Source organism: Poecile atricapillus, chromosome W (assembly GCF_030490865.1).
Source record: "Poecile atricapillus isolate bPoeAtr1 chromosome W, bPoeAtr1.hap1, whole genome shotgun sequence".
NCBI classification, from domain to species: domain Eukaryota; kingdom Metazoa; phylum Chordata; class Aves; order Passeriformes; family Paridae; genus Poecile; species Poecile atricapillus.
This window is the reverse complement of record NC_081288.1, coordinates 39,697,500-39,723,284: the sequence shown is the minus strand read 5'-3', so window position 1 is coordinate 39,723,284 and position 25,785 is coordinate 39,697,500. Positions and strand designations below refer to the sequence as shown.

General features: G+C 42.9%; 2 protein-coding genes across 3 annotated transcripts; one reads left to right on the top strand and one right to left on the bottom strand.

Annotated features, from left to right (window-relative positions):
* The first annotated feature begins 4 nt into the window (after window positions 1-4).
* LOC131591805 (glioma pathogenesis-related protein 1-like) lies at window positions 5-8,719 on the top strand. The gene is made up of 6 exons (XM_058862873.1): window positions 5-318; window positions 4,959-5,204; window positions 6,210-6,319; window positions 6,517-6,599; window positions 7,724-7,750; window positions 7,833-8,719. The coding sequence occupies exons 1-6, from the start codon at window positions 139-141 to the stop codon at window positions 7,991-7,993; spliced, it is 807 nt and encodes a 268-aa protein (XP_058718856.1). The 5' UTR covers window positions 5-138; the 3' UTR covers window positions 7,994-8,719.
* A 3,400-nt stretch (window positions 8,720-12,119) lies between these two features.
* LOC131592254 (KRR1 small subunit processome component homolog) lies at window positions 12,120-17,901 on the bottom strand. 2 transcript variants are annotated; one of them, XM_058863651.1, is made up of 10 exons: window positions 17,769-17,901; window positions 17,207-17,385; window positions 16,600-16,734; window positions 16,203-16,328; window positions 16,018-16,101; window positions 15,381-15,437; window positions 14,711-14,881; window positions 14,463-14,540; window positions 14,241-14,334; window positions 12,120-12,727 (listed from the first exon to the last, which is right to left on the bottom strand). In XM_058863651.1, the coding sequence occupies exons 1-10, from the start codon at window positions 17,860-17,862 to the stop codon at window positions 12,585-12,587; spliced, it is 1,161 nt and encodes a 386-aa protein (XP_058719634.1). In that variant the 5' UTR covers window positions 17,863-17,901; the 3' UTR covers window positions 12,120-12,584. The 2 variants fall into 2 exon arrangements, with proteins under 2 accessions (XP_058719634.1, XP_058719633.1); XM_058863650.1 differs by having other exon boundaries at window positions 12,127-12,727; window positions 17,207-17,388; window positions 17,769-17,898.
* Between the last annotated feature and the right edge of the window lie 7,884 nt (window positions 17,902-25,785).

Below are 25,785 nucleotides of genomic sequence, written 5' to 3'. Positions count from 1 at the left end.
TGAGGAGCTCTCCGGAGAGGGGAGCAGGGACGGGGATTGCCGGCTCTCAGCACCGCGCCCCGGCACCGTCCCCGGGATGCCCTAGATCCCCTGCGGTGACTTTCTGCTTGCACCAGCTCTCTTCTTCTCCCTTTCCCAATGACAAGCAGATTTGCTTCTTGTGTGCTGGCTTTACTACTCTTTTGTTATTCTTCTGATTCTTACGAACCAACGACGTTGCCTGATCCTCGGGATCCAAAGTTTATTCTGGAATGTGTGCAAACCCATAACACACTGAGGTCGCAAGTGGATCCACCAGCCAGCAACATGCTCTACATGGTAAGGGAATCTTCATGACTTATACGCAAATTTATAGAATTGCGATGCCGTTTATGATTCTCAAAGATTGCTTTTGTGATCAAATGCAAAAAATCAGAAAACTACCCCACAAAAACCGGGGGTCATAAGACCGACCGCTTTTCAAATCAGAGAAGAAGGTTGTGATTATCAGGTGGCTTTTTGCAATTGGGTATGTGCACAGTTCTGCTCTGACTGAAATTCCTCATTCGAAGCCCAAGTCCCAGCCCTCAGGCGAGCGGTGTCGTTGTGTTGTGTGAGGAGCCTCCTGGTTGCGAGGCACCACACGCAGCTCGGCAGCCCGAGGTGTGGGGTTTTGTGCGCATCTAAGCACAGCTTTCATGCTCGAGTCGGCGAGGGCAGATCCTGTTGCCAAACAGCGCTGGACAGCTTTCTCTGAGCATTCTCTGAGCATACTCTGCAAGGCTCTCACGGACTGAGCCAGCAGAGCGGCGGTTCCGAGGGGCTGGGCCTGCAGGGAAAGCCAAAAAGCACCAAGTGCAGCAGGATCGAGTGCTGGAGACAATCGTGTCCCCCACTGCTCTGCCCCCCACCCGCTCCCCGGCCACCTCAGGAGCAACATCTGCAGCTGCCATGCAAAACACAGCCTGTCTTTCAGTGGACCACAGCCATTACCCTAATTCTGAGCTCTTTCTTTTTGCCCCGCTTCCTTACTATCTTCCATGGTCACCACCAGAAGAGGACATGGCCACAGCTATCATTAGCAACACCCCAACTGAACTTATATATATAAAAAAAGTTCATTTTCCATTTCAGACATTAAAAGATAAGTGCCCCATTTGGGAGGGGTAACTGCACAGTAGTCAAACTTGAATTGCAAACATGACAGGAAACGTATTTAGTTTCTCCTCTAGATTAATCTTTTACATCATCTCTCTTCAGCTGTGCATCTTGACCTTCAGAACATGTTGCTTTGGACTGTATTTTCTACATTGCTTTACTAGCCCTAAACAAACAAAATATTGTTAGGATGTGTTAAAAGTGCAGTATTCATATTTTTAAATTGTGTTTAATTTTTTCTTTTAAAAAAGTAATTAACTGAAATCTGAAAAAAATAAAAAAAAGGCAGTATAAGAGAGACAAATAAATTGCATCTAAAACAGAAACTGAATCATGGTAAGTTTATTTCAAAACACTGCAAAACCCCTAATCTTAAATGTGACCCCTCACAGAAACTATTTAATGTGGAGATAGCAGTTCAAAACATGATAAAATCTATTACAAAAGTAAAAGCATCGGATTGGAAACAGTATTTTTGAGTGGCTTTTGGCACTTCAGAAGGGCAGAGAAGAAGATGATGCTTTTATTTCACAGGGAACTTCTCTTTTGCTGGAGGTAACTGTCCACCTAGATATGTAAAAACTAAGATTGAATTCAGGGCATTCCCATATTTTGGAAAACTAGTTTATAAAGAAAATGCAAAATGGAATCTCCTTTAATTGCAAATTACAAAGCTCAACCATTGATATTTATAATACATGCATTATAAAATGAGAACATTGATCTAATTTTTTTTTTTTTGCCTGACAGATGTGAGCCCTTTCTCATCCACTCAAAGCACTGCTTAGTTCTGTTATAAGGTTCCTCAAAAACAGCAGTCTCAGCAGTTTCATCAGGGCTTCACAATAGTCTCCTTTGAATAAGTGCTGCCTTCCATCACTTTTCACATTTTATACATTAAACTTTTCCTCCTTAAGTCAGTAAGCAACTTGTTACAAAATGAAAATTGAGAAGCAGTTCATAGAGGGAAAAAAATGTAAGTATTGTTTCTTTAAAAAGCAGTGATATCTATGTGCAGATCTCCCTCTCCTGTGCATTTTCTTCCCATGCCATTTAGTCCAATCTTTGTTTAAATGCAATATTATAAGCAAATAAGGAGCGTAACTGCAGTTAAAGATCATTGTGAACATTTCTGTACATTGCTTTTCATCTGTCAGCTAGTTTAAGCATTCACACAAAATAGAAAGTATATTTAAACTTACTATGCAACCTTAAACATAGTATTATGCATACCTTTATAAAACTTTAAACCTATTACTACTATAGGATGAAGGAGAGGAGGTGCATGGCCTCTTAAAAAGCAGAATGTGAAAAAAAGAGACCATGAAGCACTAAGGTGCATCTCTCACTGTTGTACATCTTTCATCACGATCATCTCAGAGCCTTGACAAGACGTAAAATTAAGCTTCTGTCTTAACTGGCAGAGTTATCTTGCAGGACTGGAAGATAAGTTCTTTACAATGCCAGATTTTTTTCCTTAAAAGTATCTAAGGAAATGCCAATTGCTCACTTGAAATAAGACTCCCTGCCCCAAATTTAATACTTGATATACTGAGTTCCTATCTAAATTATTTATGTCCAAGTTTTGTGGGTGTATTTGGTTTGCACTGACAGGTTTTGAAGGTAGAGGGGGCATACAGGGGTGGCTTCTATGAGAACCTGCCAGAAGCTTCCTGCATGTGCCAGAGAGCCACTTCCCCACTGCTGGCCAAGGCCAAGTCCATCCACCACAGTGGTAGTGCCTCTAGGAAAATACATTCAAGAAGAGGAAAGGTTGTGCACAAGCAATTTCAGCCAGAGAAGAGTAAGAACATGTGAAAGGAGCAGCTCTGCAGACACCAAGGTCAGTGCAGAAGGAGGAGCAGGAGGTGTTCCAGGCACTGGAGCAGAGATTTCCCTGCAGCCCATGGTGCAGCCCATGGTAAGGCAGGATGTGACCCTCCAGTCCATGGAGGTCCGTGGAGGAACAGAGATCCAACTGCAGCCTGTGGAGGACTCCACACTGGAGCAGGTGGAGGCTGAGGGGGGCTGTGACCCTGTGGGAAACCTGTGCTGGAGCAGGGTCCTGGCTGCAGCTGTGGCCCCATGGAGAGAGGAGCCCCCACTGAGCAGGTTTGCTGGCAGGACTGGTGACCCCGTGGAGGAGCCACTCTGGAGCAGTGTGTTCCTGAAGGACTGCACCCTGTGAAAGGACCATGCTGGAGCAGTTTGTGAGGAGCTATACCCCGTGAGAAGGAAGAGAAGTTTGTGAAGGACTATCTCCTGTTGGAGGGACCCCACACTGGAGCAGGAGAGACAGTGTTTGATGAACAGAGCATAACCTTCAATTCATGTCTCTGTGTGCTGCTGGGGGGAAGGAGGAAGTGGAAAATCAGGACTGAAGTTATATCCTGGAAGAAGGGAGAGGTGGGAGGAAAGTGTTTCAAATTGTAATAAATACAATTAATTTCCCCAAGCTGGATCTGTTTTGCCCATGACGGTAACTCATGAATAATCTCTCCTTGTCTTATCTCAATCCAGGAACCTTTGGTTGCATTTTCTCTCCCCTGCCCAGCTGAGGAGGGCAGTGATAGAGTGGCTTTGGTGTGGCAGTGATAGAGTGGCTTAACACCTGGCCAGTGTCCACCCCACCACAGTGAGAAAATACACCCTCCACAAACGTTAAGCAAAGGAAGAAATGGAAGACATGGCTTAAAAAATATTTTCAAATCTCTGTAGATGCATTTTGGTGTGATCTTGTGATTTTCAGTTACTAACTGGCAGTCTAAACAATACATATTGTTTCAGACTTAGATGTGGTACAAAAAATGGTTACTTAGGTAAAAAATAGAATTAAAATCTAACAACCTACCTTTGTTAGATTCTACCAAAAAATCTACAAAAAGGTAGATTGTAAAATACACCTTTTCCTTCATCATTTTTGATCCATTCAAAACAATTTTCTTAGAGTTTCCATCATTTGATTAATTTAAGCTAATTAATTCAGAGAAGGACAAAAAAGTTTCTGTTTTTTTATTTTTAAAAAAAAACTTCAATACAAAATAGTTCAGTGCTGGGTAACTTCATTTACATAACATAAAGTATAACTAGGACTACGAGCATACACTTGTGGTACAGTATCTACCAGGAGGTACAATGCTGTAATCGCTTAATCAAGGTGTGTGCACAAGAAAACTCAGCAGGAGCAGACACCACCTCCAGTGCAAACAAATGACATTTACATAGTTGCTTAAATAACCACTTTCTCTAAAATTGAATAGCAAGTGAATGAGTCATTCCACAAATATGAATTCAGCACTAATGTTTCAAGTCACCAAACACAATGATGCTCATGGGAGGGTTGAGTTTAAACTGTCCCCAAAATCCCAGTGTGCTTGTGAACTGACCTACAAGCCATGGCCTTAGGCAAATACAAGGCTACACAGGACTTTAGCATTATTGATACGGTAAGCACAACCCTCATTTTCCAGATCCCATGTAAATTCAGTTTAATTTACATTAATGTTCTGTCATGGCCAGCACAGCCTTGAAATGTCCATTGTGCCACAAACACTGTATTTGGTCTTGGTGTCCAGCAAACCAGTCAGCTAAGATCATATACCACCTCAAAAATTTCCTCAAGCTTAATCAGCAATTTAAGTTCTAATCAGAAACAAACCTGCAAGCTGATCTACCGTGTAGCTCTGTAAGTCTTAACAGAAGCCAAAAATGAATTAACCAAAAGCAGCTACATTACTGAGACCCAGCTTTTCCTAAGAGCTGCTCTTAATTACTGCACTGCCAATATAACAAAGTGATTTTTGATTGTCTTTATTTTGCAGAGTTGGGATCCAGATTTGGCAAAGACTGCAAAAGCCTGGGCAAAGAAATGTGTATTCGAACATAATATACACCTCAAAGAGCAAGGGAAAACTCACCCCAGATTTAATTATGTTGGAGAAAACATCTGGACTGGCTCACTTCATGTCTTTACCGTGAAAGCAGCCCTCGCCTCTTGGTTCCACGAGGTCGAATACTACGATTACACCACCAAGAGGTGCAGTAAAGTATGTGGCCACTATACACAGGTAGGCATTGCATTTCTGCATCTAAACCATGAATCAGCCTTGCCATTTTGATACAAAAGCTCTATATTTCTGTTGAAGATTCAGTGAATTTTTCCAGGTTCTGTAATCTTAATATATGTCTGTGCACACAAGCACTGCACTGAGAAGACCTGCAGGAGCCGGAGGATTGTCCCCTCTTCCCAGGGCTGGTACCAAACAGGCATAAACAGAAAGGGCCAGACCTCCCCTCTAAGTCAGTGGAAGCACAAATGTATTTATGTTCTAAGTTGCCAGGATCCTCCAATATTGCTCACGTAGTCTGTCATCACTGCTGTTTTATCACCCTCAAGTACTGCTGTGCCCTTGTCTCCCCTCTCCTGCTGTCATGGGACTTACTTTTTCAGGACTGCAGCACTTGGCTGCACTCTGATAGGATCCCAAAGAAAAGCTTCTGGTAGAGAGAGGATCAGTAAGTAAAATAGTGGCCTTGCCTCTAGATTACCTTAGTCACGGCCATGATGTTAAAAGGCAGGACTGCAGCCCAGACGCAATCCTCCTCCCAAAGCACCAATGCCTTCTGGCAATTTGCTTTATGTCCACACGGGATTTAATAAAGGGGCAGCCAGCCCTCATAACAGCTATAGCAGATCATGCAGCCTTTTCTTCACAGGTGTGAACTCAGCTCCTGCAGCAGGAAACACAGAAAGTTAATGGATTAAGTTGGAACAAAGGGGATGAACTTTACCTTTCCCCATCGCATAAAGGAAAACAACCTGTTACAACCAGTTGTCTTCTTTCAGCATAGTTTTAACAAATACACGGTGAATTGGGTAAAATAATCAGTCTTTTTTCAGTACAAACTATGATTTTGAGATCCATCACTGCTGCTTTTCCCTGTGAAGCTTGCCAAATAAGTCCTCCTCATCCCATTTGTATGTGATAAAACAGAAGAGAGCAGGTCTTCTCCTAACTCGTCAGGTGCTGAATCAAAGCCTTTGTCACCAGTGTATCCATCTGTCTTTGCAGGTAGTTTGGGCTACAAGCTACAAGGTTGGCTGTGCTGTCCACTTCTGTCCCAAGGTGACCTACACCTCCATAACCAACGCAGCACACTTCGTCTGCAACTATGGGCCACCGTAAGGTTTTTTGTCATGAATATTTCACAAGGTTTGGGTCCTACCCTTTCCCTTCCACAACATACAAATTTATTAGATCAGTCCATTTGATCCTGTTTTTTTGTGGGGAAAATAGTGTCCAAAATAGAGAAGAATGTACACCTTTGTCCAGCCAGCTTTTTTTTCATTTGCAAGAGCAGTGTTATTTTCCTTCACAGTGGTAATTACCCAGTGCATCCATACAAGACAGGAGAAGCATGCAGCGAGTGCGGTGGTGAGCAGTGTGAATACCAACTGTGTCGTAAGTAGAAGACAACCAGACATCCTCCCCAAGCACATGTAGAAGGGGAAAGAGCACACAAAAGATACTGGCAGGATTCAGGAACAGCACTTTCCTGTTCCTATAGGCTGGAAAACTGCATTCAGAAGCCAAGCGGGTAGTGATTCACGAAGAGAGGAGGAGAGCAGAAGAAGCCTGTTAAATACCCTGGGGAGTATGGGATGGGGTCTGCTCGTCAGGTCCTGGAGGGTGTGTTACAGGAGATATGGTGGCTGCAGTTAAGATGTTATTGCCCCTGCTAGAAAGTTACTGCTTGCAGAAACAGAAAGCAAAGAATGGGATACTGTCCTGTCCTGGGGGCTCCAGGTTATTATGTGATGTGTGAACTGTGGCTTGAGCTGGTGCAGGTCCAAGCAAGCTTTGTCCCTGCCATGCTGCAGTGGGTGGGGAGGGCAGCCATGGCACTGCCAAAGCTGCTCACTCCAGTGAACGTCAGCCAGGCCATCTGCTTTCCCCTAAGCACTGGGAGAGAACAAGGCTGACATGCTAGAGCTTTCATGGAGATGCAGTGCTCAGCCCAAGTCTGGCAGCCTTCCTGATATGCCTGCACTTGTAACAGCTGCATGGAGTCAGGAGGGAAGGAGAATTTCTGTAAAGATAAGGCCCTGTGCTGTGGCCATTGGCCATTCTCCTGCAGAGAGCTGAGGGTATGGTCACACTTCCTCAGCACTCAACCATTGGTGAACTAAAGGAGTGGGAAGATGACATTAAAACACTAGTACCTAAGGGATGTAAGGAAGTCCTGGATTCACAGGGCTCTTTAATGTTGGCTGCAGGCTCTCAAAACACAGGGCACAGGGCAAAAGCCAAAATTACCTTGGGACGCACACCTGTGGGGGGGCCTTCTCTACACCAGCCACCAGCAGTAGAAGTCAAAAAAGTGTGATAAACCGCTCCTCACCAGTGTCCTGAGAGTCATTGCAGAGCTCTCCTAGAGTCAGCAGGTCTTTGCTTCTTCCTGAGAAGAAACACATCAGCTGTATTTATAACATTTATATTGTGATGGTCACATTTTGTTCCCTTTTGGTTAGAGTCAAACTGCTTCTAAATTATATGAGTGCTTATTACTTCTTTTCTCTCTCCAGGAAATGCAGAGCGTGACAAAGTCATTGGTAAGTACCACTGGAATTACTGCTTCCTTTTGTTGCCCTTGTTGCAGTTGTACTTGAAAACAAGTGAATCATCTTGTTTCAGAGGATCCCAAGTGGTTTCCAGACTGGGACAGACCTGCATGTGATGAGTTCTGCATCTCCGTTATTGCTTTAAGATCAATACTACTTATACTGACAATTGTGGCCGCCTGGCTCTTACCAAAATATTGGTCTCTATTACCTGACACTGTAGAATACATGTAGAAGATCACAAGAGCACTTAACTCATCTCTTCCATTCACATAAGTTACAGACAGCACAAACATTGGTAGAGACATTGTTTGTGTACACAGGTGATTTAGAGGTACAAAAATAACATCTTCATTGCAAGTTGTAGTTACAAGCACTCATAAGCAGCTTTCTCATTGCTCAGAACCAGTTAAAAGTTAAAATGGATTTAGATGTTAAAATTGCTTTAAAAGTTAAAAAGTTAAAATTTTTTAAAATTGGAGCAGTGTGCATGTGATCTGGTGGGTACAGGAGCATATTGTCCAGGCAGCACATCTAGTTGCAGGCAGCTGCCCAACACACCTTAGGAAGGGCTGGAAAGTGTCCAGTCCAAGAGCCAGGCCCCAGCCCACAGTAAAGGCACAGGCAGAGCATGCACCTCTTATTCCTATTTCACTCATCATCTTGCACTCCTACAGCAAGATGAAGAGTGGCCTGTATAATTTAATATTTTTTAAGGAATTTTTGGATCCCTATGAGCTCTGGCATTTGCATCCTGTGGCAGGCTGTGCACTTTCCAGTCTCACAGAGCACTTGTCATTGGTACTTCGCTTTGCTTAGAATTTGTTTTTAAACTCATGGCATCTGTGCCTAAACAGTTTCACCTGTGTTTACATGGTTATATATCACTGAAATCTTTCCTGTTGTATTTTTTTTTGAACATAGGTGTTTTACTGCTGTTTCAAACAATAAATTGTTATTTCCTGCTTCCTGTGTATGGCAATCATGAATTTACAACAAACATGAGCTAAAGCTTAACTGCTGGTGCACAAAATAACCCCAGATTCAGCTCCAACTTGCACAACACTGGAAACAGTGCTGGGAAAGATAGAATTCCAAATAAAATCACACTATGCCCATAGTTACAACTTTGGTTCAACAGCTGCCAAAGAACAAATCTCCTGGAACCTGCACATCTGGAGCAGGCAGAAGGCTGCAGGGACAGCTGCTGTGTTCAGCCTGATGTGTCCTCTATCAACCACAGTCCCTCAGCTGAAGAAAAATCTGGAAGCAGCAGAGCTGCACAAACTCACAGCTGGACCACAGCAATCCCTGTCTATACATTATATACTATCTATTTAGAAGTTTCTACACTGTGTCCCTCTGCACACACTGCTGTAGAGGAAGCTGGGAAGTTCCCCTCATCCCTCCATTTCTCTCACCACAATACCTGTCAGTGTTTCTGCATGCCCACTCCTGACCCTGACTCCTGATCTTACTACTGCCATGGATTTTAACTGAGAACATTGAAACTGGGGCCCAACATTTCTTCCATTACACTTGCAGATGGTTATCTGCTAGTACTGCTTGTACTAGAATAATTTCAATACAGCAGCATTTTTCAAAATCATTTTTCAAAATGAAAATATGGCTGGGGACAAAATCATGAATTTCATGCTTGATGTATCTTTATATGTGTACATCCTAGTTTGTTGCCTGCTGGAGCCTCCATAGCCAAGACAGCACAGTCAGACACTCTTGTGTGAAACCCAAGCCTCAAGCTCCACATACTGCAAAGTCCCATCTGAAAACTGGCTGGAGTGTGGGCAGCAGGACATCATGTGTGGGTGCTCTCCTGCATGGGGCTCCACAGCATGGTCTCTGCCCCCCAGGTGGGGTAATATCCTTCTACGAGAAAGAGAAATGCAGGGAAGGGAACCATGTACACTGCTGTGTCCCGGGAGCTTAATATGAGCTCAGCAGGAGTTCTCCCCTGCTTAGTTTAAGTAACGTGTGGAGAAGAAACAGAAGCAACACAGAGACCTTAAAGTTCAAAATGTTAACACTTTCAATTAACTATATACTTCAGCTCTTAGGAAATCCTGAGAAAGACCTTCCTTAAAAAAACTGGGCTTAGGGGGAATTAAACACCCAAACTTTACAATGTGTCATCTTTCAAACAAACAAACAAAAAAATTAAAATCAAGAAGCGAAGAAGGAAAAAACAGCTTTGCCATTTTTAGGGTTATCAAAAAATCCAGGTATTTAGCTCTGGTTGATCAAACCACTTTGAATTGTCCATTCGGCATATGCCCATTAATTCCATATGATAAATGCAAAACACTGATATGGAAATCTAGACCTCAGGTACATTTTTGCAAGTCTGCAAACTCTAAAATCAGTTTAAGAACATAATTTGCAATAGTTCAAGCTGTTCTAAAAATACAAAAAAATCCTTCACTCTTCCAAGCCCACTTTATTTTCTATTTATTTACATTTTACACAAGTGTTATAACTGTACTGCCATACTCTGTCAGAAAACAGGTGCACAAAGCACCAGCAAGTGACACCATGCAGCCTCTTTCCATTCAGATATGGACTCTTGGGCAGACAAATCCTTTGGCTTGCCTACAGGAATATGAATAAGCTTTCCTGATTTTTCATTTATTCAAGTAAATCATGTCCTACCAACAATCCTTAAAACTTGTCAACAGTAAAAACCAAGAAATACTAAATACCCCATAACAAAAAGACAAGATTTCCTGAAGTGTGCTAAGAATTTTACTGGAGGGAAAGATGTCACCTAAAAGCTACATAAATGACTCAGCTGGGGGTCCTAATTTTAAAAAAGCACACCTCCTTGGAAGTAAACACAATTTAAAGCCATTCTGCCCCAAGCTGAGCTACATTTTCCTGCACTGCAACTCAGGCACCAAGAAGTTAGCTGATCCAGCTGAAAACTCCCTTTTTTAGGATAATTTCACAGCCACATTCCTGAAATTATATGCCAGTCTAAAAGACCAGTGTGAGACAAACAGCAATACACTTTAAAAACTTTTTTAAAGTTTTTAACTTTTTAAACAACAGGCAGGGGAATGTGTGCCACTCCTCTGTCATGAAAGGGGCCTGATGCAGTTCAGAACTGAGGCCTCTCCCTCCCCTAATACACTCATGCTCCTTCTCTGGCTTGTCAAACCCCTCCTTACTGGGTCCATGCTCTGCACTCTTCTGCTGAAGCACGTTTGTGAGAGTGGGAATTTAAACTCAAGCATTGCAGTGTCTCCTGTTGAAATCAGTCCTCCCATTACATGAAGGTCTGAACTACCCACCAAGCCCAGAGCTTTGGTCTCCCCTTTACTCTGTCAACTGCCAAACACCAGCTGGTGTTTCTAAAAACCTTTTTGTAGTGCTGCTATCACTGAACCCATCAGATCACTACAGTTTCTGAGAGGGATGGCTTGTGGCTTATACATCATGCACTCAGTGAAAGATGCTTAAATATCATTTTCCTGCTTGATTCCAAAAGAAACTGCCACTTATGAATAATGCAGTCCCAAAGAAGAAGGGGAATATTTTTTCCTTAACAAGTAAATGCCAAGAACTGCTCACATAATTGAAAGGGCCACTTTGGGTGATGTGCCCTACCCTAGAGGTCAGGCACTATAGCTATGTCCCAATATACATGTACTGGCTATCTAACCAAATATATTCTCAATTCTTGTGTAAAAAAAAAAGGATGTGTTTTCACCTACTTGTTTCAAATAAAAGGTCACTAACCTAAAAGGCATTCAGCTGCATCCCTCTAGGAGAATCATTTCCACTGCATGTGCAGTGATCAAAATTCCAAAACCCAGCAAAAGCACTCACGAGTCATGAAATTAGTGTGGCTCAATCTTCTCCTCATTACATTTGTTTCTTTAATCTCAGATGTATGAAATATGCAACAGCTGCTCTGCTGGTGCACTTTATTTCACCATATTTCAGTTTCAGGTAATCGAAAAACCTCTAAACTTCCTTTAAAATAGGGGAAGTACCTCAAAAAAATAAAAACACAGGAACATAATTTTCAAGACATTCTTGTAAGAAGGCAATAACTAAGAATATATTTAAAGGTAAATAACACAACTTTTTGCTTTCCCTGCAGCACAATCCCTATGTAAAGTCACTCACTTTGTACCATATTCTGTGTAAAAACCCATCAGGATAATGCTAATAAATGAGTCTATTAATGGTATGCAATGAAGATAATGGTTTGTCTAATTTTCAGATGAAACTGTGAGTTTGTTTCCTGGACAACACAATGGATGTTATGCAGTAGATTAACCAAGAATTTAAGAACATTGTATTAAAATAGTTTATTAACACTGAGACAAGACACACAAAATAATCAGCTTTTACAAAAATAAAAGCATAATATAGTAATAAATCTTGCCCGCTCAGCAAAAGTTATCACCACAAATTGAGGCTGCATATTGTCTGGTAGTCTTTCACATAATTAACTTGAGCTTTCACCTTCCCAGAGCTCTCCGACCCAAATGTTTAACAGTCCACATCAAACTCCTCAATGTTTCTATTGTGAAACAGTCCCTTTAGACAGATGGACATTATCCAAATACATTCTCTTACTTTCTCAAACAACACAGTAGCACAGATTTTCTGCACCAGCCTCAACAAGTCTGTACAGCTACTGTAGGTCCACTAATTAAACTGTACTTAGGAAAAGAGAATGATCTTTTTACTTATTCTTTTCTTGTCCACATTATACCAACAGCAAAAAATCTCCCATCTTCCAAGTGTAAAAATGTTCATTATCAGAGGTGACAAGTAAACAGCTTGGGGGGGTGAATTACTTCTTTTTCTTTTTTTTCTTTTCATCTGCTGCCATTTTTAACTTTACTTCTTCCTCAGAGAGCGCTCCTAATTTCTTCTTCTTCGCATTCTTTACCTTTTCTTTGATAGCTTCAATATCAATCTTTTTCTCAGTGGAGGCTATATGATAAGAAATACAAAGGTAACAGACATGAATTTTACTTCTGAAAAACATTAAAAGTCCACAAGACTTTATACATAAAGTATAAATGCAGTAAACTGCATCCTGTGGCATTGGTTAGAACTCATGTTACCTAATGATTTTATAGAGTATTCAAATAAAAAATTTGTTTAAACTAGTATTATCTACAAACATATTCAGTAGAATTTGAAGAACAATTATATAAAAAAATCCTATACAGCAGAATTTGAACACAGATGCCACACCCTACAGACATACAAACTATTACCATCCACTCCTTAGAACATAGATGTACTCCTCTGAAATTAGCACATAGACACTGTCGTAGACATAGGCTTGATTGATCTTACAAAAGAAAAGAAATTAACTGCTGAGTGCTTACATGCAGAGAAGTTTTTATGGCATTTTGTCTTTCTGCAAGTAACTGAAGTGCTAAGATCCCAAACATGCCCGTCCCATTCTTATACTGTCTCTGTGGCCATTCAGTAATGGCTACTGTAAGACAAAGGATGAGGAAGGGTGGCTTGGGGAAATATGATGCAGATTTTTGACCTCTGCATGAAAACCTTTATTAAAAACTTCTACAGGGAGTGCCAGAATACTGAAGTTAAATACGTAGTGCTGAGCAATGTGGATAACGTACTCTCTTATATTCACACAGATAACGGTATTTTCTCTTTCGAGCACTAGTCATGAATTTAGATCTAACTTTCCTATCTCACACAGTTAATTGCTAAATCTAATGGTGGGTACCATACAAACTACTCTTGTCTTCTGTTCTTGGAAGACTGAAGGATTTCAGCTCAAAACACACAGCAGCCATAAAAGCACCATATTTGAGACATAGTGCAAACAACAGGATCACTGGAAATTTGCTGCCATCACAACAAAAAAAGTACTGTATCAATGCTACAAAACACATGCTTCTCAAGAAACACAAACTTTAAAGTTCATAAGAAATTGTGTAATATATTGTGTAATATGTAGGTAGTATAGCTAATAGTATATCTAATACTGTGAATATGAAGCATAATCAGTGAGAATTAAAGACTTGTTTCTCTAGTCCATTAAAAAAATAAATAATTTGAAAACATAAGCTCTTACTCTGTACACAGTGTGGTTTTACTTTAACCTTTAGGAAAGCTATTTACCCTATTTTGTACCAAAACTCTAAGTTTTTGAAGTAAGTATTGCTTTCTCTTTACTTGAATGTAAAAGTCATGGCAGCTTCACTGTAGAACTGAAAGACAAAAATTTTTGAAGCTAGTACAACCAATTGAGATTGACTCTTCAACTGAGAATTGCCATTTTATAGGTACAGAATTATTAGCTAGATGATCTTTCTACTGTCCCTGGCAATTCTAGGCACGGATCTTACCACCAGGATTTTTTTGCATGACCTTTCTTTTCCCTAGGCTGTATTTGCAAAATCACTCAGCCTAGAAATTGACAACTGAAGGTTTTAGAACAGGAAAAAAAACAAACGGTTACCTTTCTTTGTTTTCACAACTGGCTTTTCCTTTGGTGGGATAAAAGCTTTATTTCTTTCTTCTTGTCTTCTCTTGATTGCATCTGCTTGCTTTGCCTGAAGTTACCAATAAAAAGGTCAAGTAGCAATAGAGCAGGGCAAAAAGAGGAGGGAAAAAAAAAAATCAGATTCCAAGTCAGCAATCAAATGCTTTTTAGCTAGACTCTGGATTAGTACAACTTTACCTTTATCTCTTCCATTTTCTTGCGTTTCTTCTGTCTTTCTTTCAAAAAGTATTCACCACTTGCCAATTCTTTATCAATCTGTGTAAGACAAGTAGCAAGAAGCCTTAGTTAATTATGCATTATAAGCCAGATGTGTAATATCAGGGAATCAGAACATGACAGAAAAATCCTCCCCATCTCTTTTAACGAAGAACACAATTTCAGGTGCACTATACTCCTGCATAACCTGAAATAAAGTTTCAACTGACCTGGCTTTCTGGCTGTGGAGGTGGGAACGGTGTGTACTCCTTCTTGGTATTTTTCTTCTTGGGCTCCTTGCGTTTTTTCAAGTTCTTCCGCTTGAATTTTGGCAAAAACCTTTCCCAACTTTGTGTTCTTAGTTCAGGATCTTTTGCCAATTCCCTTTTGATCATCAAAGTCTTCAGTAATTTCAGAACATCACAAAGAAGTAATTAAAAAGAAAGAGTATTACAGTAGAAGCCAAGAAATTAAAAATAGAAGTTTGGCTAGACTTTCTCACAGGGAATATGCTACATTCAAACCTCCCACATCTCACTTCATTAAGAGCAGAGGGGCTTAATTATGAACAGCAGAACCAGAAAGATGTCCCAAAACAGGGGCAGGATGCACTGGAGAATAAGGTGCTTCCATTTAAATGAGGAAGTATCAAGCCAACAATCAAAGCAGAAAGTTTATACACACTTTTCCTTTGACGTTGCAGATACTGCCATAATGATGTTATGGCAACATATCCTAGTAAAATGGAGGATATCAAGAGTCAGTACTTTTATAAAGCAGCAGACTACAGAAATTCTCAAAAAGAGATTACCACACAAACATAGAAGTTATTAACATACAACTCTCTGGGAAGAAATAGTATTTTCTTGTAAACAAAGATGAACAGTGGACCACACTAACCTTGATGTTATATATGGGATGTATATTCTTCATTGTGTCCAGAACAACTTTTCTAACCTGTATTGAATGCAAAAGGAAAAGAACAGAAAGCTCAGCAAGTATTACACATGCTAATCAATTAAAATATCAGCTATAAAATATCATGCTTCCTCTCCCCACTTCTGCCTCCCCCAAAGTAGTAAGACTTAAAATTACAGAAACATTAAGGTTGGAGAAGACCTCAAAGATCATTGATTCCAGCCTTTAAAAAGCTAAAGCACAGGGTTAACTGGAAGGAACAGCAGTTCAAAAATGCCCGTAATACTGTATACACTTCTAAGAGATTCCAGCAGGCCCCACAGACATTATTTTAATGTTAGCATGGATCTTACACTGTCATGAGGAACTTGCTTTTGACAAGCATTCTTCTCCCACATTGAGAGATGCTTTTTCATCCAAGACAGAAAGATCTTAGCGTCTAAACAAAATTCAGCAGCTGGTAATACTATGGACATTCATATAAATGTGGCTTACTAACACACATCTGAAAAGTCAGTGAGATACTGCCGAGGTTGATGGATTTTGTGTATTGCCCACTCTTGAGCTGGGCACAGAAGTTTGTGTTTGCTACACAAAAGACTCATCGACCTCATCTTACCTCTTTTAGCCCACTAAAGGGTCCAAGAGCTGAAACAGTGTTGCCTTGCACCATAATATAACAGTTTGTTAACAGTTCCAGGGCCTACACCAAAAAAAAAAAAAAATTAAATTAGTAAAGTATGAAGACCTGACACAAATTTGGGGGTCTTGGTATTGTCTGGTTACTACACCTATTAGAAATACCTTCAGAGTTGATCCTTTTGGCCCAAGAAGCCGTGCTCTTCTTTTTATAAATGTCTCTCTCTTCCTCACCAGAGAGCCTATCTTAATGATGTCACATGCAACATCATCCTGAAGGATACGAACTGCCTAGAAAGATGCAGGCAATGTCACCTAAATTCAAATGTATTATTCATAAGAGTCAAGAGAATACTTCAGTTTATTCTTCTCTCTTTGCTTTCAGATATATTTGCTTCAAATATATATATTATATTTTACTTGACTCACTTGAAATTCCCACATTTTTAAAACATAGTATTTTATAAATACTATGATAGGATTTAAGTATAATATTATGGTAGAATTTAAGATAAAACTTAAGCATTATGATAGATACAAACTTTCAGGATTTATTACAGACCTGCTCAAATGGAACACTTCTTGCCAGAAGTTTTATTAAGTCTCTAGCTCTAATGATTGCATAAGGATCAAAAGTCTTTTTAGTGGTAGTGACAGTCATGCTTCCTTCAATTAGATCCAGCGCTGCATTCACATACTGCAATATTTGAAAAAAAACACCAGTTCAATATCATAATTCAGCTTTGGCAGTAAGCCTTTAACTAACAGAATACAGATCTATTTTTCAAAATTTCTTAAGTGACTTAGCTTAAGAAAATTCACACTCACAGAGATAAAACCCAGACTGAATATATGTCACAAGGCCCAAAGCACCACCTCTCTCATCTCCCCGAATTCAAGCACAACAAAGGTGTCACTCCCTGGATGAAGAGATATTGGCAGCTGCAAATACTCTGCTGACAGCATTTGTAAAGAACTGCAAGTCTGACTACACAATTCTTCACCGATTTTGATGAGAAAAAATGACACTGCTAATTCAAAATGCAAGCACAGTAGAAATTTACAAATATGGTATGAGAAAAGCAACTTGCACTGTTTTAATTAGCTTAAGTAAGACCTGTATGCCTCAAAAGGTCAAGTGCAGTATCACAATTATTAAGATTTCATACATGTTCACCCAAGGCTTTCTGGACAAGGGGCCAGCACTCCTTCAAGTAGGCCTCTCGATACTTCGGGAACAGTGTTGCAAAACTGCTTTCTTCCAGCAGCCCTTTGGGATTATCCTCTCTTGTAAAGGCTGGCTCTTTCCATCCATCTGGCACAGTGAGAAGTTCAGATTCATCAACTGCTACTAAAGAGAAAAAAAATGCTATTATTTTAACGAGATTGATTTCATACACTGCTGAGTGCGGTTTGCTTCCCTTCTGACCTTAGAAAAATTACTGCTTTAAACTATTAAAAAAAAAAAAAAAAAAAAAAAAAAGAAGAAAAACCTCGAGGGGAGGGCGGGCACATCACAACACGGCACGGCCGCTGCCGGCCCCCAGCACCCACCAGCCGCCTCTACCCTCCGCGGCGCCCCACGGAGGGACCCTCAGCCCGCGGCCCTCCCGGCGAGCCGCCAGCCCCGCACGGTCCCGCGTCCCGCGTCCCGCGTCCCGCGTCCCGCGTCCCGCGTCCCGCGTCCCGCGTCCCGCGTCCCGCGTCCCGCGTCCCGCGTCCCGCCCCCACCTGACGCCGCTTTCTTCTTGTTCCTGCCCTTCTGCTTTTCTCTCCGCTTCGGCCCCGGCCCGGGCCCGGCCTCCTCCTCGGGCACGGCCGCCATATTCGCGCGCGCCGGAAGGGGCGGGGCCAGGAGCGGAACTTCCCCGCCTCTGTGTGGGACAGCCCGGCCGGCGGCGGCACCCGGAAACACGGACGGAAATACCTTTCGGGAATCCTGACCAGGGAAAAGGGACTCCTGACGAGACCTGATTGTTCAGCTGAATAACTTACCATTCAGTTGATGAATTTGGATAATAAATTTAAGGTTTTCTGGGGGATGCTCTGCATCCTCCTCCCTGCCCCTTCCGGTACCTGTAAGTGAGCATTTCCTTCAATGAAAGAGCAAGGATGTGCCTTCTCTCTCTTTTATGGAGGCTGTGAAAAGCCAATGGGGTGAAAAACTGGAGGAGACCTTTAAGAGCAAGAGCACTCTGAGGCAGGACAGTGTTGTCTTTGGCAGGCGTTCGCTGCATCTGTTCACATAAACCTGCACTCTACGAGGTTTAATTACCGAAATGATGAGAAAGAGATTTCTATCACCTGATCTATACCTAAGTAAAATACTAATTTAAAAATCACTTTTGACCCTCCCAAAACCTTCTCTTCGGCCCTGGCTGCTGTTTTTCCTCGCCTGCTCCATCTGCCAGCCCTTTACACACCCCTATCTCCCACAACGACCAGGACTTCCAAGGTCCTTTCTGTCTGCAAGTCTGACATGGAGTTGATGCAAGCTTTTAGCCATTTATTTTAATTTCTGTCTGTCGACATCCTTCAAACAGGGAGCGAGAGCGGTTCCCAAAGAAGGGACAGAAGCTGACAGGGGATCCCGTGAGGCAGAGGGTGCCGGTGGCGCTTTGGGAAGGCTGGCTGTCCATTGCCGATCCCGCTAGATGGCACTGGCCGCTAAGCGGAGCATCCCGAACCGAGCTGCCGCTTGTCCTGTGCCTCCCGCGGGAGCGACAGGACCGGCAGGGAGGGATGGAGGAATGGAGGGAGGGATGGAGGTGGTGGGGAATGTGCTCCCGCGCAGCCCTGCCCCGTCCGGCACCGAGCTTTGCACACCGAATGCCACTGACCTTGAAAGGTTTCGTGCCCCTGGACAAGCACAGGGAGGCAAGTCTGCCTCTCTCAGCTCTTGGACACAGAAGCTTTCTGGGGCTGCTTGCCGGGCTGGTATTCCTCAGCGCTGCAAAGCCTTTGGGCACAGGACGGGGGTCAGCACCCGGGCGGTGCGGAGGAGGGGCTGGGGGTCCTGGGGAGGAGGCGCAGTGAAGTGCATGAAGCGCACAGTGCGCCTCTGTCTCACCTGAAACCTGGCCACGTGTTGTGAAGGCGCCGCAAAGCAGATTTGGAAAGACTTTGAGGGAGGATAAATAGTTTAGTTCTGCTCTTGTTTAGTGTCTGACTACTGCTGTGGTGCGCCCCACCAAAAAAATCATGAGAGTGATCTGTGGAAGGGGCATGCCCTCAGCGCTTGGCAGTGGGAATGAGCCTCTTGGTGGGATGAGAGGAGAGAGGTAGAGAGGCTGCAGTCCATAGAGTGTTGAGAGTGTGAAGAAAAATTACAGCCTTCAGCCTCCAGCCTGCCAACCTCCTGAGTAGTGCACTTGCTCCACGTGTACATCCCACACCTCTGAGTGTCAGCGACAGCCTACTCGTGTGCCCTCTCCTCTCCTGCATCCCAGACCCTTGGCCACCTGCTGCAGGAGGGGGGCCACCGACCCCCTGAGCCTGTGTGCTGGAGGAGAAGTGAACGCTGCGTGGAGTAAGGGGCAAGAGACTGGAGCCTTGTGACTTCTAATGATGGGCAACCCTCTCTGGTCCAGTGCTGCACTGAAGCATGTCTTCGCCTGATCAAGACAGACACACTGAAAATAACAGAAAATAGAGGCAGTAATGTTAACAGGCTTGGAAGATGTGATTTTAGAAGGGCCCTCAGGTCCCCTCCTGTCTGATTCTTTGAAGAAGACAATAATTTCTCATCTTCCCTCTTACCTCAGCATCTGCAGCCTGGCTGGATACAAGGAAGCCACTTCCCTAAATTCCTAATTGGAACAGGATGCTCCCACAGACCTGCTCTGCTTCTCCGGACAACGACATGTGTATATAATTTTTACTATTCACAGCTCAAATGCAATAATCATCTATTGCTCATATGGTGGCGTTAGGAAGCTGAGGACAGCTAGCTACATGGACAATGGCTCCTGAGGGGACAGGGACTGACACTGCTGTCCAGATGACAGGGATTCTGCAACCCCACAGGGGCAGGGTCCTCTGCACACTGGTTTGAAGCTGAGCTCCCAGGCAGGAGGGGCAGTGTGAGCCACTGCAGTGGTGGGGCACAGTTACCACATGTGGGGTGCAGTGCTGCTGTAAATCCCTGCCCTCCACCACCCCCTCCCCAGGGTGTGCGTGCCCTCCCAGCTCTTCCAGGAGCAGCATCTTTTCCAAAAGCACCTTTCACTGGCAGCACTACCATTTTCAGTGTTCTACCCAGCCCAGTGTGGGATGGAGAGGTGCAAAGGGCTTCTTTGGAGATCTTTGAATAGTACAGATCCTAGTTAGCAAGACCCCTACACTTGCTGGAGCCACTGGTGTGCTTGTGAGGACCTGGCTCAGCTCTGTGTGTGTTTGTGTGTCTATGGGCAAGTGTTTTTTCCTCTTAAAAATAAAGTGAAGGAATAAAACAGCCCAGCCTCCCTTACACACGTTTCCTATGATACAATAGAAAGGGTAGAGCACTGCTGTTAGAATGAAGGTGCCTCTTTATTATGCAGAGAAGTAATTATTTCCCAGTCAGTAGATGGGACTCCAGCCACTTGGCACTTTCTTACGTGCCATTTTCCAACCCAAAAGAGCAACATGGGATTTTGTGATAATTCAAGCAATCAGATGAGCTCATGCACATGGCTTTCATTTGCTAGAAACGCCACACAGATCCCATTCAGCCTTAGCACTCATAAATCCATGTGACACTTTTATCTATTTATAAACTTTTAACAGCAGGTTATGATTGTTATGCAAGCCATTTTCCAGGGATTAATAGGCAGCTTTTGTTGATGGCAGCAAGAAGGGCCATTAACTGCTCTGGGACAGTCATTAATCTATAGTAAATGCTAAGCATCTGGACCATTTCTATGTAATTAAATAATCAATACTGCCTTTTGATTCAAGTAACTGGAGAATTGTATTTCAAATTTATCTTGGCTTAGAGTGTTCTTAATTCTTTTACTTTACAACAGGGCAGGAAATAGGTGCATGAGCGAGCAAGATTTCTTCTGGTGTAACAGGCTCTTAAATTATCAGGTATTTCATATAAAACCTGTCAAGTGGTCAAAATAGCATTCAAACTGGCCACCAAAACAAATTTATTGGATTGGATTGGATTGGATTGGATTGGATGGAGAAAAAAATAATCACGTGTTGTCCTTTTCCATAACAGAGTACTTCCATTATTGGAATAAAATTAGGTGACCTGACCCTGGGAGGTAGCCTGGAAGAATTAAAATAATCAAACAGAAACTCTCCCTGCCCAGCCACCCTCAGAAAAGTCCATTTTATTTCATTCCCTGGCTACCATGACCTCTGTGCCCCCAGGCAGATGAGGTTGTGGTGTCATTTCTCTGTCACCCTCTCTCTCTTCCATTATCTCTCTTGGCACTGGTGTGAGTCACTTCTCTGGGTTTGTTTTGCTCTTGTCTTTGCTGTGGAATCCACTGATCTGCAGAGGTGCTCACAGATGATGGTATTGGTGTCCATTGCAAACCTGGCCAGGCAAGAACACACTGCAGTGGGGCTGCTGCCTTCTCCGTGGGGAGCTTGGGAAGTGCCCCAGCAAGCAGAGTTCATCTTTCCCTTTGAAAGAGAGCAGAGAGGACAGTACCTGCTGAACCCTAAGAGTAACAAGGAGCTGGAAAATGACAGGGCTGTAAACCATAAATGCATCTTAAAGGGCTGGCTGGAATAGCAAGGCAAAGATAATTTGTGGCAGAAAGAAGAACCCAGAATAAGAAGGAAGAACCTATGGGTAAAAGAGACTGTATCTTTCTCTGGGAAATTACTTCCTTGCAAAAAAATTGCTGTCAGTTTAGAGGCAAGAAAAGGATTAGAGCCAAACTGGGAAAGGAATTTAGTGTCATGAAATCAAAGCAGCAGGTTTAGACCAAAAGGTCTTTGGAGCAGGGAATGTGCCTAATCATGTATTCATACAGCGACTGAAAGAATGAGGCTTTTGTCTTGACTTGAGCCTCTGGGAATTGCCAGAAAGCAAACACCAGACCAAGGCAATCTGCACCAGGACCTCTGAGATATACACAGGAGGGTAAAAATGAGAGTGAAGGTGAGTGCTGGTCAGGGGTAGGTGTATTAGAAATTGGAGAGGACAAAGGCAGGGGCCTGAGGAGGGCAGTGGAAGAAAATGCCTAAATCATTATACTGGTCCAAAGCCTCAGAGAGAAACAAGTGGGGGTGAGAAAGCGACTGGTCCCATCAGCTTTAGAAAGTCTCTCACATAGTGTGGAGAACAATCACAGGTTCCCAAAGGCTCAGTAGGGACAGCTAACAGATTTTTCCAGTTGTTGCAGTGTCCAGCCTATTTAGGTAATGCCTGACATGGGCTGTGCCTGCCAGGGCATAGCTGCTCTAATGCCTCTTGACTCCCCAAAGAGGAGGTGTCCCTCATCACCTGTGGATGGTCATGGCAGTAGAGCGCCAAGTGGAGACAGGTGCCCAGAGGCTTGGGTCTGCTGCAGCATTGAAGGGTCCCCTCTGCCAGTGCCTCTCCCAGCCCCTCCACATGGGGAAAGGGGATGATCCTTTCTGAATGAGGGCAGGAGAAGCAGCCCAAAGCCGCCATCCTCCCCGACAAAGGCTGTGCCAGGACCCAGCCAGAACAGCACAAGAGGATCTGCTGTACTGCTCTCTGTAAGCATGCAAAGAGCAAACCCGTTCTTAGAGGCGTACAATACCCCAGGGCTGTGGATTGAGGCTGAAAATTCACCGCCCCCCTCCAAAGGTTTTTAATATAATTTTAAAGTCATACCTGAGAAAACAGAGTCTGAGCATGGTTTTTATTTAGGAATTTGCCTGCTCATGTGCCTTATTCTGAAACACTCCCGCAGTCTATTTTTCTCTTGCACTAGAATCTGGACATTATTATGCAGATTTCCACTATAGCAATATTACAGCAGAATAAATAGCTCTGCTATACACGAAGGGGAATCCTATTACATCTTCAGTAACTCTCAGTAAGCATTATCGCTATTATACCAATTGAAGAGACAGAAAACAATTTTTAATTAAAAATATTTATAGCAGGCATAATACCAACTGCCAGTTTCACTATCCAGTGAATGCATTTTGCAGCTGGTACTAATTCTCTCTTATTTCTATGAGGTTAGCCAATATCAGCTGTTCATTAAGCAGAGGACATTTCAGGAATATCCGTATTATATGTTGTAACTAACTAAGAAGTTCTTCCTTTGACAGATATTAGGAAATCAAGATTGCTTGGCTATGTTATTCTGGGAATTCATAATAGAGAGGTCGTTTCCCAGTGATCTGAGTGGGCTGCATCATCAGTTTTATTCAAATCAATCCTACAAAACTGCTTTCCAGCAGATTAGAACATTTTAATTAGCAATATATCTTTTGTCTTCTATCTGCAGTGGAATAGGGGGTGGGAAATTGATTTCAGAACACCCTTTCTTTTACTGGGAAAGCAGCATAATCAGAAGGTGTCAGCAGAACCACAGGCAAATTAATTTTGAGATACAGAGCTTTCTATAGCCAACCACACTGCTTCTCCTTGCACTGAGTTGGACCAGGCTGTGTGGGCGAGTTCACTGCTGCTGCTGTCGGTGCCAGACCCTCCAGGGGGCAAAGTCTGATAAGGCTCTCTTGGGTGAAGGGCATGACAACAACCCACTGGCTCACCCTGAACATTCTCACACTTTCTGTGCCACATAAAACCTCAGTTCTCATCCTCGTTAGATGTATGTATCAGTAAATGTGCATATTTGTAGCGGTAGGTGATGGACAGCTGTCCCTAGAGGCTGTAAAAGCACCTATCTGCTGCACCAGTAACTCAGGCTCAAAGGAAACCAGCAGGCAGAGGATGAGCAGCAGAGGAGCCCTATTCCCACATATCTTCCGCCCTCCTACCTCTCTGTGCCATAGGACGTGTGTCTGAAATATGGAGTTGGAACATTTCCTCCACCAGTTTTGTGTCCATGGAGAGGTTTTTCCCCATAAATGAGGGATTCATGAGAGCCAGTTTGTCCTTGGTTCACATTCATGTGGTTCAGGGGGATTGTGGCATGCTGAAGGTTCCGGCCCATAAAATTTAATACAAAACTGCTTGTTCCCTGTATTCACCCCAGGATAGCTGGCAGCCCAGTCAGTGAGGAAATCCCCTGGTGATTTTTCAAAGGAGCAGCTGGGAACTGACAAACCAAGCAGCTCATCATAACCTGGCATGCGAATTGCTAAATCCCATATGGTTATTGTTTTCCGCTTTAAAATATTAGCAGTGAGTTTCAAAACACAGAATTTAGCAAGCTGTGTTTCATCACTGGAAAGATCAAACCCCATTTGAGTCTGTGAAGCCATTTACAACATGCTTATCCTTCCACCTGCAATAGATTTCACAGCAATTTCCTCTGGTCTGTGTCCACAGTGACAGCAGAGGAGCCCTGGGGACACAGCTGGAAAGATGAATGATGTGAAATGGTGGAGATGGGCATCTGTGAGGGGAGCAGAGGCTCTCCCAGGAGGTGATGCAGAACACAATTTTAATGTAGGGATGTGCTTTCAGTCACTTCCAGGGGAGCTTCCCTCTGCCCACTGCCTGCAGACTGACCTGTGAAGAGCAGCTGCTGTTGCTTAATTAGCCTTTGTGAATATTCTGCTTTAATCCATCTTTAAAGCTCACAAAACCCTATCGTGTCTGTGTGCTGCTCTTGCTCTAGGCTAGACTGTACCAGTTATCAACAGCTTCAAGAAGCTGAGATTCACCAGCAACATATGGGAATGTCCAAGCTATTACATCCATTTTCTTTTACCTAGAGGGAAATAAGTATTTCAGTCAACTAAAGAACAAACACTTTCTTCTTTGCACAGATGGCCATAAGGGCTTCCAGAGCACTTTGGACTGGGTGTGTGGAATGCAGCAGTCCTAGATGTGCCTTCCTCACTAGTTCTAGGCCAGCTCTGATTTCAGCCATTCCCCTTGGTATTTCATGGAAGTGTGCAGTGTGTATTTGAGCAAAGTGCCATTTGGCTTCTAAAAGTAGCAAGCAAAGTATCAGTTAAAAAAACTACACTAGTCAGCCCTCTGGAAAGGCAGTCTGAACAAGTGGAACAGCAGAGCATGAAGCATTCCTTCTTTTTCCTTAGTTTTCATGAAATGGAACGTGGAAAGACATAATGTTATTTCTCAAAAATGTTTTTTTCTGGGTTAAAGCTGAATTTGTAGGTTGAATAACAGTGAGTTTGTACCAGTCCTGGAAAAGGGGAATCCATCAGTTTAGTAAGCCCTACAGTGTGCCTGAGAACCTGGTTATCCATTTCCAGAGCTGCTACTATACTTGGAAAACCATTTTCCTTGCCTACACTGTAAATTTTCAAGGATGTAAACTCCTTCTGTGTTTGTGCAGCAGGGCAATTCGAGATAATCCTGTGTGAGGTACCACCACAATGCAGACTGCTGGCTGCTCAGTGCTGAGTTTGTCATTAAGTTATATCCAATTCAGAAGGAAATACAATGGAGCTGCTGGGTGGCAAAGTAGCTGTTAAAACAACCATTCCAAATAAAATGTCACAGACTGAAGTTTGATGGATAAAATTTCAGTTTTGCATGCCACTGGGTGGAAGAAAAGAGCCCATCTGCTCTCCAAGCATTGCACATTGTTAAGCAAACTACTCGCAGCTTGGCAGATCAGAAGAAAAAAAATTTTAGAAAAGCCAGCCATAGATGAGCATGAAT